We start from the raw sequence: 19,355 nt of genomic DNA on the forward strand, positions 1-19,355 counted from the left end.
GGGGAAAGTGGATCAACAGAAAATGTTAGACAATGAGACTTTAATGATTCAATGATATCTGTAATATGGATATTATTTAAAACAATATCACATTAAGACAATGTCAGTTGATGATTCTGATAGTAAGAAACCTCAACTTACTCTTTTGAATCTGAGGGCTTTCCTGCATGATGTCTTGTCCACGTGGGCAAGATATAGAGGATCTTATCTATAGACATATACCCTGAGTCCATGAGGCACAAAAGACACCATTCAGAAGTCTTTCTGTAGAGGTGGTGAATCAGCTAATACATGCAGGAAAATGAGCTCACAGCTGCCCCAGGGCAAAAGAACCAATGATATCAACACTGCAATCATGCACATCACCCTGACTTAACACTGTGAACCTTGGGTTGGCACAAGATCCAAGTCAGTATACATAAAGCCAGTGAAACAAGAAAAAAATAGAGATGGGAGGTGCATGAAGTAAATGTGGCTTTGTTCATTATCATCATCAAACGAAACTGGTACTTACTATGTCTGAGATGTAGCAGTTAGGAAGTGCCTTCATTTTGTCTCTAGGGAGGCTGTATGTCTTATTAGAACAGGGCATATAGCATAGGAACTCCTAGGCTACACCACTATAATTTAATTTCTAGGTAGCTGTGAAAAATCATTAGAGTCCTTATGTGCAGAGAAGCAGGAAGGAAATCAATGTTGCCTTCTCTGCACATTTAAAAGTCAAATGTGGTATGTGGAATGCGGGAGGCCTGGCATAAAGTATGTATGGGCTTCTAGGGTAGTCTTGATGCATCTGTGCTAGAATGCATCATGCTATAGTTTGGAGGACAACTTTGAGCAAGTCACTGAAAGAGAAAGATTTCTAGAGTTAAGCTTGCCTGAAAATCAGAAAGGCATCCATCCCTTCTCCTGTCTACCTGTTTCTTAGAAGGAACCCAGGAATTCAATGACTGTAAGTCACTTCCTGGATAGAGCATTGTTGAAAATAACATCAGGACCATTCCTAGGTTTTTAGAACAGAGTATCAAGTTCAAGTAAAAGTGAAGCCTTCAGACTCTCTTGAGTTTCTGGGTCATCTTCCCTCCTTTTTTAATGAACCATGAAAGACCTGTACAAGCTCCATACTTGATGCTAATACTATTTCCTTCTGAATTTGACTCCTCTCTTCCAACCTTAATATCTCTCTCTTCTTGCCTGTGGTAGTTTCCCTTAGTTATCTTTACCCTCTTTTAGAAAATGAACACACATAAGGACTCACTGTCCTTTGTGAGGAGAAGGTCTCCTTTCTAACAACACTACAGACACAACCATCTATCAGACTGAATAACTCACAGTGCCCACCAGCTTCCCTCCAACACCAAGTTCCATGATTGAGCTTCCTTTCTATCTCAGCGTATCTCCTGGTTGTCTGACTATGTTGTCTCAGGTCCCTGGACTGAAGCTCTGTAGAGCAGTGGCCAGATGGGCACCATCCATGTGTCTCCAAAGCAGAATCCGTGCTACTGTTGTCTGAGCAAAGTAGCCTCAAAGTCTCTCCCCTACAAGGGACATCTCAAAGCTGCCTTCTGGTGGCATGAACTACCTATATAGATGTTTTCTAGGTAGCTACAAGGTATCACATCTAGTAAGTGCTTGAGGAAGGAGAGCCAGTGTTGTGGACTTTCCCTTCAGTGTCATATTCTATAAAAAGTGAGACACCAGGTTGGTGCCTCAGCTCCAAGATGCTGGATCAGGAGCCAATTACTCCATACCATGAATGATGGCCAGTTCAGTGGACGATCTCACTTTCTGTGGGTATCTGGATGTTAGGGCATTTATTGATTTAAGAGACTTCACATGTGATGAATTTTCATGGCTGATCAGTGCTCAGTAATGGCTCAGCACATCCCAGAGCCCACGTGCATGTTGGCAGCTGAATGAGAGGCGAATAAACAGAATCGTTTCCTGCTGGAAACGAAGCACTTGCTTTTAGTTTCTGTGATCACACTCTTAGTGTTATCGCCAGGCTAGTCATGAACCCAGAACCTTGGCAAGGAGACAGACCTTGTCTGATGCATTGCTTCATTTATTTCCTGTCATTCTCTAGCAGGACACGTCCTATGAAGAGGCCCATATTTACGACAACAGAGACCATAATGCCTTCTTCCTTATCTGCTCAGTGGACACACATTTAAATTTGTGGATGATTTATTTGCTGTCCTCAAGAACAGAGAAGCAATTCAGACACATGGCTGTATCGCATTCTCCTTTGGGGCATTAAATCTGAGAGGAAAGGCCATTAAGTGCCTTAAAATATTGCACATCCAGGTGATACAGAGCAGGTTATAGCTGTCTCCAAGTCTACTGCTTTGCAGCCTGCAAACCCCTCCCACAGCAGCAGGTGAGTCCCGTAGTGGAAGGAGAGTCAGCCCTTTCTTCACAGTGAATAGGAATGCAGATATGAACCTTGATGCAAGCGCCCATGACAGACAGCTCTCCTTATTAATGAAGGCCCTGCTCGGCATGGATGATGGCTTTGACGTTCACCTCTCACAATTCTCTTTCCTGAAATAAATCCTTATTTCTACTCTAACCAGGTGTCAGATGTTGTCCAAATGCTGATAGTGAGGAAAGTGTGAGTCCCCCAGAACATACTCACCCCAGTTCTCTGAACTTCCATGAAAGTTGCTCTTTGGAATGCCTTTTCCCACACAGCTAGCTCGTTACCCAGCTCCACACTGAAGATGTGGCTTTTCCCATGGCTGGCTAGGACGCTGAAGCAGTATGACCTGGGGTCTTCACAGTCTAAATCTTGGAGACCAAGATACAAGTTTGCCTGTAGCCAGTAGTTATCTGAAAGCCAAAACTGAAGAACAGAATGGATTGGAAATGGGTCAGGACTGGAGAGTTGAGCCAAGACTTCAGAACCCAACCCATTCTTTGGGAAGAGGATTGCATTTGCCTGGTGTAGTAGATGTAACCTCTTCCTTACAATCACCAAGTAGGGCAAGTGCTTTAGAAATGTTTTCAGAACAACAGTTGAAGCAATCAAACAGGGATACAGCATGGTGATCCATCACAGACTCGCCCAGCTGCCCATACTTAATACCAGGTTGCCATAGCCTCAGAATGTGTCTCTGATGTGCTTGTTTGGGATACAGCCCATTGGGATTCTTCATGTCGAGGTTAGCTACAGGGACCTGGATGTCACCAGTTGTCCCTGCTTCCAGATGAGGGGTAAGGAAGCAGGCAACAGGGACTACTAAAGGAGGCTTCTGGGACAGTCCATCCTCCCACCCCCCAATACAGATATAAAAATGACCCACAAAAATATTGTACATAAGATATGGCCAGGCTCTGATCTTTGGAAGCTAGCCTTTCTTAAAAAAAAAAACTCTGATACCTACCTTTAAAAAATGTTGTTTTAAATATAAAGACCTTTGAGACTTTCGTTTAGCATAAACCCAACAAACTAAGAAAAGCATAGGGGAAGTTTTTGCCTACACTGGCTCTTCAGAGGGGCTGGGCTCAGTGCTCCTAAGGAGATGTTTAGGTACAGTGCTGCAGAATGGTGGGGTTGTTATAACTGCTGAGTTGTAAAGGGAATTGCTATCTAGTGATATCTCTCTACTGCAGAGTCAAAAGCGTACCCTTGTTCTTTCTCCTTTTTCAGCCATAAATTGTAGGGAGTGAGCTCACAGTGGAATGAATAAACCTTAACTAGAGGGAGGAACAAGGAAGAGATGGTACTTAGAGAAGAAACTGAGCCAAGAGGTATAAATGGAGACCACTAGCATCCTTATTAATCATCCTTATTAATGGATTCATCATAGCAACTATGTGTTTATATTGTCATGCTAACAATACTAAGATGACAGAAACTGATTGCTAAGACATAACACAGCTAGCTTAATATCTAATAACTCTAAAAAACAGGTGCAATAAAATGTAATTTATTTATAAAGAAATTGTTTCTGGATAGACTATGAAGTAAAGAGCGGTAATTCACAGATCTGGCCACACAGCGACATTCTAAGGAACATTAATATAAATTGAACTCAGATGTCTGAATCACATCTCACACCATGTAAAATTAGATCCTTTGCCTTTGGTAAAGCTCCCTCTAGATAAGCGCAATACAGAGAAGGTTGAGAATCCCCACAGTGCATTGTCTGGGCCTTGAAGAGCTGGAAACTATGGTTCATGACACAGGGGACATGAAGGATGTGGTAGTGTCATACCTAGCAAGTTTTTCCTATGTTAAGGGCTTGCCATCATACCAGTACTTAATTGGCAGGGACAGAAGGGTGAGTCCAAAGCCACCCTCAAATATAGAATGAATTTTAGACTAGTATGGGATATATTAAAATACAAAATAAAACAAAATAAGACCAACCAATCAAACAAAAGATATACCAAAGCTTCTAACAACATGACTAAAATAATTCCTTCTAAAACTGAAAGCCCTGGATTTCGGTGAAGCCCTATGTGTCCCAGGGGCTCGTGGCATCCTGCTCATTATTCCCATCATGTCAGTACAGCAATGGAAATAGACAGGACTCACAAAGATTCACTCCAGCTATGCCTGTGTCCCTTATGCTGACCCCTTGTCAGTGATGACACCTTCCCAGTTGGGGAAACTGTCTTCCTGGCTATGGATCCACCACACCAGAGCTGTTAAATACATGGGACAATTCTGACAGCATCAGATGGTTGCTGCAGGCAATCCTCCCTCTTTATTATCTTTGAAACTTTCCTCTGATTGGATTGAATTGCCTTACTTGTTTTTCTGGCCTGTCTAGCCTAGGTCACAAACTTGAATTTGATTACTAAAATAATTCTCAACAGGTGCAAGATGTTGGATTGGCAGTTAAGAGTGCTTGCTGTACAAGCATGAGGACCTGAGTTCAAATCTCCTTTACCTCTAGAGAAGCCAGGATGACCATATGCATCAGCAACCCCAGCAAAGTTAGGGACAGAGAGGAGGATTGCTGGTGTACCTCCAGGTTGAAGGAAATGAGATGGAAAGAACGAGGTACCTAGCATATTCTCTTTGCCTCTGCATATTCAAGGGTGTGGGCATTTACACACACACACACACACACACACACACAGACACAGACACAGACAGACACACACACACACACACACACACACACACACACACACCACTGCTGCTGCCACCACCCACCCATCCACCCATTCATCCATTCTTCCAAATGCCCATCCATCCATCCATCCATCCAGCCCCCATCCATCCATCCACCTCAGTAAGCAATACCATGGCAACGTCCCTGGACTGGAAGAGCTGAGAGAACAAGAGCAGCTCATCCTACTTTCTCATATTACCCCTCAATGAACACATTGCCCCTCCCACTCTGGAGGCCATCTTATCTCTATGAGGCATCTAAATGCCAAGGATACCTACCTTGTGAACTTTAAACAGCACCTCACAGAGGTTATAGGCACGTTCTGCTCGTCCCCAATCCAGTGTGCTTACCTGTGGGTAAGCAAACAGAAACATTCGTGTTGAAGAGGAAGCTGCTTTAGCTACGAACTCAAGCCCTTTTACCATGGAATGATTCTACAGGTCTCTGTGTAGATGCTAAACTTCCCTTGCCTTGGGTGGCAATAGACCTTGTATTCTGTTGTGGGTTCTGATTCTGTGTCCTCCTCTGGTGTACACTATGAACACATGAATACAAAGAATAATGCTTTGAGATGCACACTGGCAATATGAGAACTTTATACTCCTGGGGATAATTTTAATTTAAATGAGGGTTTGACTCAATTAAATTTTAGTTTAAATGGAGAAAATATAAGGTAAGTGCAGAAAATGTAAGGTGAGTCTGAGTGTAGAATGGATTAGGGTGACAGTCAAGCACACACACTGTTGGCTGGTCCTCTGTCCCTCGACACTACACTCCCCAGTGTTTCTGCTTCAGAAATGAATGGAACATTTACCTAATCAATTTACCTGTTTTTGGTTGGTTTGGCATATCCCATTTCATAACTATTAACTTTTAAATGATGTGCTATGATTTGTAACTTACACTCACATATATGTTCTCAGAGTTAAACTGTTTCTGGTTAAAAACTATATAGAATTCTGAGTAGTGTCAGAGATGGCTGTCTTCTGTTGACCAAGCACATAGTCTTTCAGGCATTCACTCGAACAGGGCTTTTCTTGTTGCCTTTGAGACACTGAATCCACAGATATTTAATTAACTCGTGGCTTCCTAGCAATTGTCCCATCACACAAAATGCTGCCAGAGTTCTTAGATGCCAAGAAGCTGGACCACTAGCCAAGAGTGAACTTGACACAGAAGCATCATTGATGGGTGACCATTTAACCAGTCATTGCTCCAGAGCCAGCTCTCTGTTACTGGAATTCAACAACAAAATACTGGACAAGCAAACCTTGATTGAAAGCAAGCAGGATAAAAGTGCTAATGTGAAGCTTGGCTTTGGAACAATTAGGCCTCCGTGGCTTCTGCAATCAGCAGATGGTAGTCCTGGCTGCATCTTTCTGATTCAAAATGTCTAAGACTTTCGCACCCCTCCCTAGTGCTGAAGTGTTCAGGGTTCTCAAGACAGCACTGTCCTAACTCAAAGACAATGCTCTCTGTTCCTATCCTCTTGCCCTGTAGTCCTATTTGAAAGAGCAGAGGATATACAGATGTCCCTTAGGGTAGAGCCCCATAGCCATTGGTATTATTGGACCAAAATAAATCACATATGGGTGGGTGCCCCATTCACCCTTCCCATTAGAGAAGTGCTGATTATTATAAGAGAATAAAAAAAAAACAACAAATGATTAAACACACTATTCAGAGAAATGCTCCCTTAAGATCTGATGGGATTTTTAAATATACATCACTCATAGTCATAATTTTGCCTTTTCAAAATATAGTTTGCAAAAGAAGCATTTTCCTATGTTATTTTTCCCCCCAGGAACAAAATATGAATGATAACTCAGAACTTCAGTGTGTAGATTTATCATTTTTGTAAACCTGACCTTTGTGCTGGACATTTTAGACTGCTGTTATATTTTAATCATTGTAACAGTGCCATGATTATTACATTGAAGACATTACATTCCTGTCTCCTGTTGTGTCAAATGCATCTTCTTTATTAGATTGTCATCTGTATATGGTAGAATAGCCTGCCTTCTATGTTCTAAGGTAAAAGTGGAAGTGTTTCTTATTGTTGGCAAACTCCAGGCCTTCTTGTGCTATATTTAAGGCATTTTCTGGGCTCATAAGTTCCTTCTGCCAGGAGGCCATGCCTATCAAGTGGGGATGACCCCATCTTCATACTAGCCCCTGAGATACTGAAAGTGACTGATACTCCCATCTTGAATTCTGCAGAAATCATGCCCTGCCCCTCATCCTATCACTGTGATGGATTCAGGGAATAGACCCTGTCCAGTTAAAGTGGTGAGACAGAAGGCACTCAGGCCTCTGGGATGAGACTATCCATCATAGGACTTGGGGCAAATGCCCCACCTGAGGATTGCTGGAAGTCACGATGGGTGTTAAAGACTTTGGTTACTGACAATGCCTGGACAGAGGTCCCTCTGTTATAATAACATGTCCCAGAGATGCAAAGTGACCTGAATGAAAGGAGTTAGGAGGGATATGGCTGCCCTCTATCTTGTGTTTGTCTGTAAGCTTAAACTCTCTAAAAGCAGACTGTTTAAAAAGCAGCTCTTTCTCTTTGTCTGCTTTCCCCAGGGTACCTGAACTCCACGTTTTCCTAAAGGCTTGTCAGTGACCAAGACCTGATGTCTTCCCTCATATCCATAAAAAAGACGTAGTAGCCGTGTATCCAAGCAGCTCTGTACCCAAGCGTTCATCTTGCACTCACCTAGCACTTCATCCCTGCCAGTGTTTGCCCACCTAGTATACCCTGGCTTACTACCCAGCAGGCCCTGGGAGCACACTGGCAACGTTTTCAGAGAGGAACACATCTGCTGAGCCAAGTCCCACCTTGGAGCTTAGCCAGTAGAGTCAGATTTGATAGTCCGCAACAAGCCTGGTTCTAGCCTTTCCCCACACGTTTGGGGCGTGGATATGTCTAATCCAGTAGAAAGGCAAACAGGAGACATTTTTGTTTCTCCTTACAGAAAGGAAATTATCAGCAAGACATTTGTCACATTCCACAGGCTTCTGTTCACTTTGTATTAGTTATATGCAACTCTACAGCCCAGCTGTGAATTCTGAACACAACAATCTCTCAGGTACCTGTCCAGATATCTACATAGCTGACGGAGGAAACAGTTGATGCGAACAGCCATTTGACACCGTCTGACGGATATTTACATATTCATAACCAGAATATAAATGCAGAGTTCAGAATCTCAGGTCTGCCTAGTTAACAGTGTTGTGACAAAAGTGAAGGTCTGTGGAGCTCTGAAGTTCTCTGCCTTAGTGCTCAGGGTTGAAGCCTTCGAGTAGCTACTGTGCCTGCTATGCCTGCCAAGACAGAGGTCCTTGGCCTTGTTGGGGGGTTTCAGATGAAGCTCAGTGACATCAGTTTTCATTTCTAAGTCAAGTGACACTGGCACATCAGGAAAATCTCTAGTGGGACAGGTGAGTTGGCCACCTCAGCTTCTCCTGGCACTGTGAACAATCGAATTTCAGGTCACCCCAGGATTAATCATCAGTGCCCACTACTGAGGAGCTGCATGACCACCCTGTTATCCTTGTCTTGTGGGTTTGTGAGGAAACACAGAGGACCCCAAGCTCTGTGAAGGAAGAGGAAGATGGAAGGGAGAGAAAGGAGGGCTTTTAAATAAAAACACCGAATTTACAGTGCAGCATGCATTTAATTATTGCTCTCCTTACAAAAGAATTGCTGATTCTGCAAACCAGGTTCTCTGTGATATTGTTTCCTTAAGTGGAAGCATCTCTCATGTGTCAAGCACAACTTGCATCCTGCTATGATGCTTTCACGGTGTTTCTCTCATGGAAGGGATGAGACCACAAACAGAGAAGGGGTGCTCAGTTCTGTGCTGAGCTATGATCTAGCTAGCCTCATGTCTCAGTCACTGGCCCTGATGATAACTTTGCCTGGTAAGGCAGAGTCAAGACAAGCAGAGACTAAGCCAGCTGACCTCAAAAGTGCATTGCACAGAGGGCAACAAGCAGGCATTCACGTGAGGAGAGACTAAGGATTTCTAAACCACATGTCCTTCTTGTTTCCCTAAGCAATGGCACTTGGTGATTTTCTGCCCTTCCTGGCCATTCGTGGCTTTGGGTAAAGCAAACATTTTAGACTCTAAGATAGACAATATTGATATGTTGTAGGGTTACTGTGGGATATGGGTCACATCAGGATGACATAGCAGTTCCACATGGGAGCCATCCTCATCTGCAGACTTAAGTCCATTCTTTCCAGATAAACTTTTACAAATGATAGAATATATCTGCCTAATTGACACTTGTAAAATTACTGTTAGTATTTCCTGCAGGCACAAGAGCCTTCACCACATAATTTATACAGCAGTGCTATGTGATGCTGTTAAAATGATTTCACAACCTTAATTTTTTTAACACATTTTGATGGTGTTTGAAAACATGAAGAGATGAAGTATCACCTTTTAGATTTCTGTTTGCAAGGCAGAAATAAATATTCTATCGATGAAGTTGAGCAAAGTGAAGATTGGGGATTAGGGACGGTGAGGTTCATTTCATGCTGGACCCTGCTTCTTCCTCAGCAGGATACCTCACAGTAAAGGCTGCTGGCCCCCATAACCCTCCCCTCCTCCCACCTTTTGCCTGGAGAAAGTCAGAAACAAACCGTCCTTGAAGAAAGGACATTACATTTTAGCTCTTCCTAAATTTTCTGTGGTAAGAATGTCTAGGTCCTTCTAGATTACATTTCAACATTCTGACAAGACATGTTGAAAACTACAGCTTAGTGAATATTTTGACTTTTCTGCCATGTCAAGCTTTTCTAAATGCCCTTGGGATGAGGGCTGTAACTACTTCAGGGAAGGAAGTGACAATCATTTGGGGACATTTGCAGAGTCACCTGTGTGGCTTCAAACTCCTGGCATAGGAAATTCCACTTCCTTCCTCTAGAGAGGTCGAGAGGACGCATTGACTTTACTCAGATGAAGTCTATCCTGTGGAAAGATAAGTGTGTGCCCTGCTTGCTGCATAAGGTCTCCAAAGAGAGTAGTAACTTGGGAGATCTTGTCTGGAACTCTGGGCTCTGCATATGACCATGACCACTCACTACTGGGTCTACCAGTAAGATATGTGTCAGAGCATCCTGACACTGGATTGTCTGCAAGTCATTTATTACTTGTCTCTGATCCACGAACTTCAAGTTTCATGTACGATTAAATAAATAATAATATATTTATTAAAACTTAATGTTTAAGATTTGTGAAAACTGAAAACTGTTATTGAAAATTACTAGCAATGCCAAGATATAAATCCCAGACTCAGGAAATACATATAAATATTTAGGTATAAATTTACTTACCATATTGTGTGTATTGCTATGACAACAAAAAGCTGTTTAATATTAAAAGCGTGACTTTTATCTCTTAAATTTTATGTGCTTCAGAACTTTAAAATTCACTCATATAAGAAAGCTATCCTGTGTTCACCTTGGCTCAGCGAGATGTTTCAGTCAAGATTTATTATCTCTGACATAAAACAGGGGAAAAATTGGGATAAGGAATGTAAATAAGTTGCCTCGTGTCCGTGGCTGGTAAGTGGAACAATTATGAAGAAAACTTGTAGCTTCAAGCCAATTCCACTGAGACACAGAATAATTCTTCTTCATTGTCCCACACAATCTCTCCTAGCTTGATGTAAAATACGCTTTGGTAATTGTGGACAAAAGATGAATTGTTTAAAACATTTCATTTTGTTCAACACTATTCTGTTATGTAAGGTAAATTTTTATCTTTCTATTTAACGCATTGTCTGGGCTGCTTTCGCCTTTTTCCATTTTTGTTTCTTGAAAGGCTGTCCATCTTGGAGCACACGGTGAATGAATGAACCTCACCTGTTTTTCTCTAGAAATGGATAGGCATTGAGCTAAGTTTATGGTATAAAAACAAACGAATATAAAAACTTTGCTTTCATTGTCTAGCTTCTAAGCTATGTGTTTTGCATTTTTGTCTTTACTCCTCCTGGCTGATGGTGTACAATATGTAATCAAGGCTTTCAAATTACTCAGAAACTAATTATAACCCTTTCCTTTGTTGCCCTTAATTCGAAATGGAAACAGCTGTTACGTCTACTTCCAATGGCGTTGCTGGGCATTGTAGATGCCATCACGCTGCCCTACACTGTGAAGACCCTTGTCCTGGCTGTCCCTGCTGTATGGAGGTCTTGCCCTATGGGGCCAGTTGACTTGGCTAAGTGCTTGAATGGGTTTCCTCCATGCGTTCTCTTTCCTTCTCTTGTAGAGTCTAACATTTGGGAACACTTGCAATAGTACATCATCTGTTTCTTCCTGAAAATTGCTTCATATTGATTTGAGGGCTTCAACCACAAAATGCTTTTGAGACTTGCAAGCTTCCCCCACCTGAAAATATCCAAACGGTTGATTTTCCCCTTTATATCTCATTTCGAGATTTTTCTGACATCTCCAATTCACTGAGAACAGCTGTAGAGTTCCACCATCTTACAACAGAGGGGATTAGCCAGCCAGTGACCATTCAGCCATCAGAGTGTCTATGTAAGTCACTTTACCTCCTAACAAGCAGTGACTTTATTATCATTTCAAAGGACTAGCAATGACAGCTATGTTACCAGAGAATTGAAAATTACACAAAGACATAGAGTCTGTTCAAAGGGAACGCTCTATGTTGGTCTGACTCTGAGTTGAATATTCATTCACACTTCACTCTGCTTGCTTTGACCATTTTGTTTCTTTCACATAATTACCACAGAAAAGGAAACTCCTTAGGATGAGGCCTAGGGGAAGCATGTAGCACGTTTAGCAATCACAATAAAAAATCCAGACAGATGAGCAATGTGCTCATGTGGTCCCGACTGTTAAAACTACCTGCATGCCACCGATATCACTATCCTGGTATCAAATCTGAGTATGATATTACTATGCAAAAATATCTACCTACTCGCTGAGACAAAAGCATATAAATCAATTAGTAACCTTAAGAAACATTAATTAGTTTACTTTCCAGAGGGTTTAATCAATGCTTATGGAAACATATAGGTGATTGTAATGTGAATAAATTTTCAACATAAGATTTTTTTTTTAAATAAAAAAGCCAAACTGTGTCTAGGTACACTGTTATCCTAATCCAATTCCAGGGAAGGAAAAAAACACATTAAAGGAGCAAACCAGTGAAGCAGCAGTTTTTAGTGAATCAATTTTCCTACCCTTAGCCTTTCAGCTCATACAGGATGTCACCCTACGGGAAGCTGGGAAAGGGTGCAGCTTCAGAAAATATAAAATTGTGCCAAACATTTGTGTAACTTTAATCTCATTTTAATGGTAGAAATTTATGTCATATCTGTGTAGATTCTGATTTTTCAGAGACACCGAACTAAGTTTCATTTCTTGCTTGCAGTTCTGATGGGTCAGATTCCCAAAAGTTAAAAAAAAAAACTTCAAATGATGAGCATTTGGGCAGAGCACTTACAACCCATTTGGCCAATCTGAGAACGGTGTGGGTAGGAATTGGAAAATAAAACTGTAGAACAGCAGTATCTACTCTTAACATTTGTGTGATAAATCCCACTAAAGCAGGCTGTTAGGTGTAATCAAATCTGGAAATTGTGTAAGAAAGAGCGGCTTTGGAAATTTCATTATTTAGACAGTTTCATTAGAAATATCTAAAGAGGGGACTGCGCTTTGCTTTGATTGCATTCTGGATTCTTCAACCATGTAACTGTCTACATCCCACCTCCACACCAGCTGATACTTGAAGCCGAGAAATGCTACAGCTGTTTGAACTGAAAGACAGAAATGGATTTCCTTTATGAGTTTGAAGTAAGTCACTTGTGGTTAATCCATAAGTATTCTAACCACTGAGATCTGGAGGAGGCTATAAGCACCCATCTAGTCTCTGCCTTCTTGCAAAACCCAATCTATCTTCTGCCTGGCTCATATGAGTAACTCTAGCAACAGGCCCTGTCACCCACCAGATGCACAGGCATCCTTACCGGAGGAGCGCTAAAAATGTAGAATGATGAACCCCTCAGGGCCAAGAACTTGGATCTGAAGTTCTGAGGGTTGTTGTCAGCTCCTTGGAGCCTCTCATTTACCCATCCCATGTGCACCACCTGCAGAGGGAAACCTTGGAAAATTAAAAGCCAAGCCTTAATGAAAACGTCTTAAGAGCAGAATACTAACCACATTCAACACACCACGTTCTATGCCTTCAACCCAACATGCCCAGGAAAGACGGTAAACCAAAGAAGCCTGTATGAATCTTTTGAGTTCTAACTCAAACTCAAATAGAGGATAAAAGTATATGATAGTTTGTGGTGGATACTCAGATCCTTATGGAGTAAGGCTCTACACAGTAGCTGAGTTGTGGGTTTCTCGTACTTTTTAAAAATGTGTTGTTACAAGGCTGGAGAGATGGCTCAGCTTTTAAAGGCAAAGGATCACAAGTAAAAGGACAAAAACGCACTGTTGAATTACACTCTACTAAAGGATGGTTTTTCTCATTCTCTTGTGCAGATTCAAAAATAGGTCATTATATTTTCATTGTTTATAGTAAAATATAAGGCATCCTACAATGTGAAAAAAATGACTAAGACTTCCTTTAGCATTTGACTCCTTAGTAGTGAACATAATGCAAAACAAAACATTCTTACAACTCAGATAGTTTCAGTCTTACTCCACGGAATGTAAAGTACAAAGTCAGAACGGGGTTCAGGTGAATCAGGGAAACAGTGATACAACTTGAGAATCCAGTGCATGACTTCAGCCTGTTAAAGAACAATCCCCTTATCACCTACTTTTATATGTGGCACATACATTTTAGTAAATGGCACGAGTCACTTCAGTTTAATTTTCCCATCTCCACTCACTATAAAAAAAAACCTTATTGAGGAAAAACTTAAAGTAAGACAGAGTTCCCAACTACTCCTTACTTCTATCTCTACTTTGAAGATAATGTCTATATGTAGTCCTGGTTGTCCCAGTAAGCTATGTAGACCATGCCGGCCTCAACCGCATAGATATCTGCCTGCTTCTGCCTCCCTAGCACTGTGATTAAAGGTGTGTTCCACCATGTCTGGCTTTAGCACTTTAAATGATATATGCACTATTTCAACCAACATTACCCAGCATCCTTTGGGGCTGAAGACCTTGAGTCCAAAGGTTTTGGACAGAAACAGAAAGCTCACTAGCAATTCCCATAGCCCAAAGTGGAACATCCCTTCATCAACTCTTACTGAGTAACTCCTGGCAGCATTCACTCTCACACACCATAGACCTATCCTCAGGGTCAAGATGTCAGCTGACAGCTAAAATGCAAACAAGGCAGATTGTGTGGAAAATAGTCGTCAAGGCTGAACAGAATCACTGCTATGATGTCTAATGAATACAAATGAATGAATGCCCCTCAGATCTGTAACTTTGTCATTGATTAAATCTTCATGTATGTATAGAAGCAATATGTATGAATATTCAAGGGTGTGTAGTGCATGTCTGTGCATTCATGTAATGTCCAGAACTCTATCTTGGCTGTCATTTCTCAGGTACTGTCTTCCTTGGTTTTTTGAGACGGACTCTCACACTGGCTTAGAACTTGTCAACTCTGGTAGGCTGACATGCCTACAGCTCCAGGGTTCTACTTGTCTCTGGGTTATGAGCATATATCACCACATCAAGTTTATTTCTTACCAACTACATGAGGTGCTTATGAGTCAAAAACCTCACCAACTGAGCTACCCACCTCCTCAGCCTTAACTTTGTCTTACATGTGCTCCAAGAAGGTGAGTCAGATTAATGTGATACGATAAAGCGGCTATAATAGTATCAAAAATCTCATGTGACTTGGAATACCTTTAACATAGTTTGGCTTTTATTATAAAAGAGGCTAGAGTGCACAATATTGCATGATAACCATGAGAATTTAATCCTGTGTCTTAGAAAAGCCCCAGGCACAGAGACTGCAGACAGAAACAAAACAGTATTTGCACTGTGAGAAAACTGCTGGAATTTAAGTCCTTGAAGGTCTTTTGGATTTGGCAACATTCCAGATAGAAACGTGACAGCAGTGGGGTCTTTTGTCTTCCTCCTCTTCATAACATTGCAATGAGCTGTGACATGTGGGCACAGCAGAGAGGATGGTGACCTTCACAGGTGGATGAATGAGTGTGGATAAGTCTGAGTGTAGGCACCACAGACAGCTGGAAGGTAAAGTCAAGGCTGCAGGTCTGGATTCCCAGTTGAAATAGAGAAGCTACGATCTCTTCTCACAGCAGCAGAATTCAAACAAGGATGAACAACCCTTGGGTTCCTGTTCATTTGAGGGTCACCATGGGTCGTCAGAGCTACCAGGCATTAGCTGAGAACCCAGTGCCACCTCTGAAAGTGCTGCAACCAGCATTTGGCTCTCCTTGTCTGCTCTGTCCTTCCCTTCACAGTGTCTGGGTGACTCCACGCTCAGTCAATACCATGCGCTCACATAATTCAACAGGAATTCCATACTGGGGAGTGGCCAAGAAGCTGCCGCTGTAGCCGACATGACAGCTCAGGTTGGTAAGAATGTGAATCACCAATTAGTTGGATGTGAACTTAATTAAATACCAAGTGTAATTTAATACTGCCCAGATAGCACAGAAGTAAGTTATGGCTTTGCTGTTATTCGGAACACTGGCTACCTTGTGAATCTTCTTTATGTATGTTTAGCTAGTTCGTAAATAATCTCCAGGAAGCTAATCTTATCTTTCACATTATGAATTTTTTAATGACTTGCAGCATGTTGTAAGAAGTGTATATCACACTTTCATGGATGCTGCCCTGATGGCATTAGGTGATATAATTAACTGGGAACCCAGGGTTTCACCACCTCCACAGAGAAGTACAATTTCATCTATCTGTTCTGGTGTCCTTTCTGTGAAAGTCCTGTTTCTTGCTGGGCCAGCATAGGTACTTGGTTAAGGCTACAAAAGATTGTGACTACATGCCTGATTTTTTATTCTATACGAAAAATGCTACTAACATTATCCTTGGGGTGTTAATCAAGGCATCATCTCTGTCAATTGAAAACCAAGTTAGAAATTTTTAGAAGAAATTTACTTTGGAAATAAATAAGGCTGTTTGCAGTTTTACTAGGGTGGACGCATCCTCAGAGTGTGCTTAGTTTGTGCTTAATGTCATTATGTTTATATTGGCTCTGTGTGTGAGAGAGAGAGAGTGTGTGTGTGTGTGTGTGTGTGTGTGTGTGTGTGTGTGTGTGTGTGTATAGACCAAAGGGCAACAATAGGTGTAATTCCTTATGGCTGTCTAACTGTCTACCTTTTTTTGTTTTTTCTTTTAAAAGGGTCTCTTATTGGCCTAAAATTCACCAAGACTAGACTAGCTGGTCAGTTAGCCACAGGGCTCTTTCTTTCTCTGCTTCCTTAATACTGGAGTTATAAACATGTACCACTATGCTTGGCTATTTTCAATGGGGATTCTAGGGACCAAACTCAGGTCTTTATGCCTACAAGGCAAGCACTTTACAAGCTGAGCCATTCCCCCCACCCCCAGCACAACTTGGCCTTTGTTTAAGACAAGAGTCCTCCAGTTTGAGCAACAATTTATAAGGTTAAATGCCAGGCATCAGAATCTATGCCCCGTGCTTATTATACTGGCTCCTAGACTTTCTTCTCTTTATTTCAATTTTATCAGTTGTTACATCCTGTGCTAGATTGTTTTAGCTCAACCTGACACAAGCTAAAGTAAGTCATCTGGGAGGAGGGTACCTAAACTAAAAAACAAAAACAAAAACAAAAACAACCCCCCCCCCACAACTCCATGAGACCTGCTGCAAGCAAGCTTATAGGGCATTTTCTTAATTAGTGACTGGTTGGAGAGGGTCCAGCCCATTGTGGGTGGTGCTATCTCTAGGATGCTGGTCCTGGGTTTTATAATAAAGCAGGCTGAGCAAGCCAGTAAGGAACACCCTTCATGGCTTCTGCATCTGTTCTTGCCTCCAGATTCCTGCCCTTTGAGTTCCTGCCCTGTTTGAGCTCCTGCCCTATTTGAGCTCCTGTCTTGACTTCCTTTGATGATGAATATTAATACGGAAGCATAAGACAAATAATTTCCCTTCCTCCAAAATTGCTCTTGGTCTCATATTTCATCACAGTGATGACAGCCTTAAAACTATGCCTTTGTTTTTTCACATTTATTCAATTATTATTTGTAATACATCAACAATCAGTGGTTGCTTAAAGTGGAAAGATATTGCTTTTCAGTTTTGAAGTGTTCAATAGCAAATCCTAAGACACAATACAGAGTGTGTAGAGCTTGGAGCGGATGTGTATTCCTCCTCTAGAACACGCCCGAACACTCAGGACGGCAAGGATGGTTTGAAAGCCACCAGCACAGCATGACGTTCCTTCCATGTCTAATATAAAAACACTAATGAACCCCTGGGCAGGTTCAAAGTGATATGCAAATTTTGAGTTCAGAAATAAATATATGAATAAATAAAAATCCCAGAAAATAAAGCTTCAGATTTCCACTACGTGAATTTGGTTTGCTGTAGAGATGAAGAAATCAAGCTCAGATGTCAGTGTGTTCAATGTTTCTGCCAGAAAAGGACACAGCTGGATTTAGATCCCAGGCTTTCCTCAAACATGGCGATGTCAGCAAAGTGTGCTGTGGAGTGGAGTTCATCAGATGAAGGCGATGCTTCTTGATGTGAAAGGTGACTGGTGTGGGACCTGTGGGCTCCTCAAAGATTGTGCAGTAACAGGGGTTGCCATTTCACTGTAGGCTCTTGATATTCAGTGACAGGAAGAGGTGAATGCCAAAGTGAAGGAAACACATCCTGCTCACAGAACAATGCTCTTTCCCGGTAGGAAAATTGTTTGTATCCACCTGCAAACCCCAGCATTCTCTTCAGTGATCCAGAGCCACGTCTGGAGATAACTCTTTGTATGGGCACACTGGAACTCACTAACCTCTCCCTTCGGGAGACCTGACCTTTCCACCTACTTTATCGTGCATGGTGATCTCTCCTTTGGTCACAGATATCTCAACAGGCAACAGAGTCCCGTGGCCCTCAGTGGATTGGCTGGAGGAGCTGAGGACAAGGACCGAGCCACTCCTTGCCATCTTTGAAGGGGCAGACTCCCTAAGTATAGAATCTTAGAGATCCTTCAGAGTGCTGAGGGGCTAATGGAATTCAATTTCAAAAACAGTAAATCATGTGTGGAAAAAACAAAAACAACACAAAGTCAGATCAACATCTCACCAACGACAGATAAATTGAGAAAATGTTTATGTGTGAACGAAGTGGAGGTGTCTTAATGGACAAAATTATAAGAAATTTATTCTGCAAACTTTAGTGGAAATGTAATATTTTAATGTGGGAAGATATAGGATGAATGCTATTCCTGTTTGAAGACATTTATGGAAGTATTAATCATACTAGCTTAGCCCCTCTTTAAGCTATGAAAATAAAATAGCTGATGGTTAATTTATAACATATTGAAAGTAATAAGTTATATTTAGAAGAGTTATTATTATCAGTGTAAAAATGCTGACTAAAAGGTCCAATTAAAGTGCAGACTGAAATCATTGTCTTTCTCAGTCAACATTGAATTGACAGAGCAACGTTCCCCTGAGTGTCATTGTCTTGACTTTAGATTCTGATGCTAACCACTGTTTAAAGAGCATTCAGAAGCACCAGTTTCAACAACAGGAATACATGGACATTGGTTCTCTTGGGGTTATAACTCATGCTTCTGTAAACCTATGTAAGATGTGATCCGGCAGCCAATGAACTATAAACAAGTTCCCCTTCATGTGCTCAGCCTAATATGTGACTAACAGACACTCCATGAAAGCGGGAGGGGGCCAGGAGTACTCATGAGGAGCTGATGTTGAAGAGGGGCCTGTCAAGGGGGGGGAAGTCTTGCTCTAGGTTATACCCCATGTGAGAACATTGCCCTGAGGGAGTTGGGTGACAGGATCTTAGGCACAGACATTAACATCTGCCATGTCAGCAGCTCCTGGGAGCCCCGGTGACTATAGATTAAAATGTTATAAACTGAATTCCACCTCTGTGTTGAAGAGAGTCTACAAGGATGATCTGGCCATAAGGAGTAGGGGTGTTGAAGATCCAGATTAATTTATTTTTATCTTTAGGAAGATGTGTGGCTCCCATCCCCGTGACAGTCAGGAAGATCCTTTTTCAGAATGTATTA

The 19,355-nt window shown here is 41.7% G+C and overlaps 1 protein-coding gene across 13 annotated transcripts in view; it reads right to left on the reverse strand.

The window, feature by feature from the left end:
* Sntg2 (syntrophin, gamma 2) overlaps positions 1 to 19,355 on the reverse strand; it is a 202,470-nt gene that overhangs the window by 39,227 nt on the left and 143,888 nt on the right. For 7 of the 13 annotated variants that reach the window (NM_001106720.2, NM_001414915.1, NM_001414914.1 and 4 more), the window contains 3 exons: positions 13,140 to 13,259; positions 5,408 to 5,479; positions 2,639 to 2,845 (listed from right to left, as the gene is read on the reverse strand). In NM_001106720.2, the coding sequence (NP_001100190.1) occupies positions 2,639 to 2,845; positions 5,408 to 5,479; positions 13,140 to 13,259 (399 nt within the window). The remainder of the gene's footprint in view (positions 1 to 2,638; positions 2,846 to 5,407; positions 5,480 to 13,139; positions 13,260 to 19,355) is intronic. The other 6 variants (XM_087552613.1, XM_087552609.1, XM_087552615.1 and 3 more) reach the window with 1 other exon arrangement.

This window comes from Rattus norvegicus, chromosome 6 (genome assembly GCF_021556685.1).
Source record: "Rattus norvegicus strain SHRSP/BbbUtx chromosome 6, alternate assembly SHRSP_T2T, whole genome shotgun sequence".
Taxonomy (NCBI): Eukaryota; Metazoa; Chordata; class Mammalia; order Rodentia; family Muridae; genus Rattus; species Rattus norvegicus.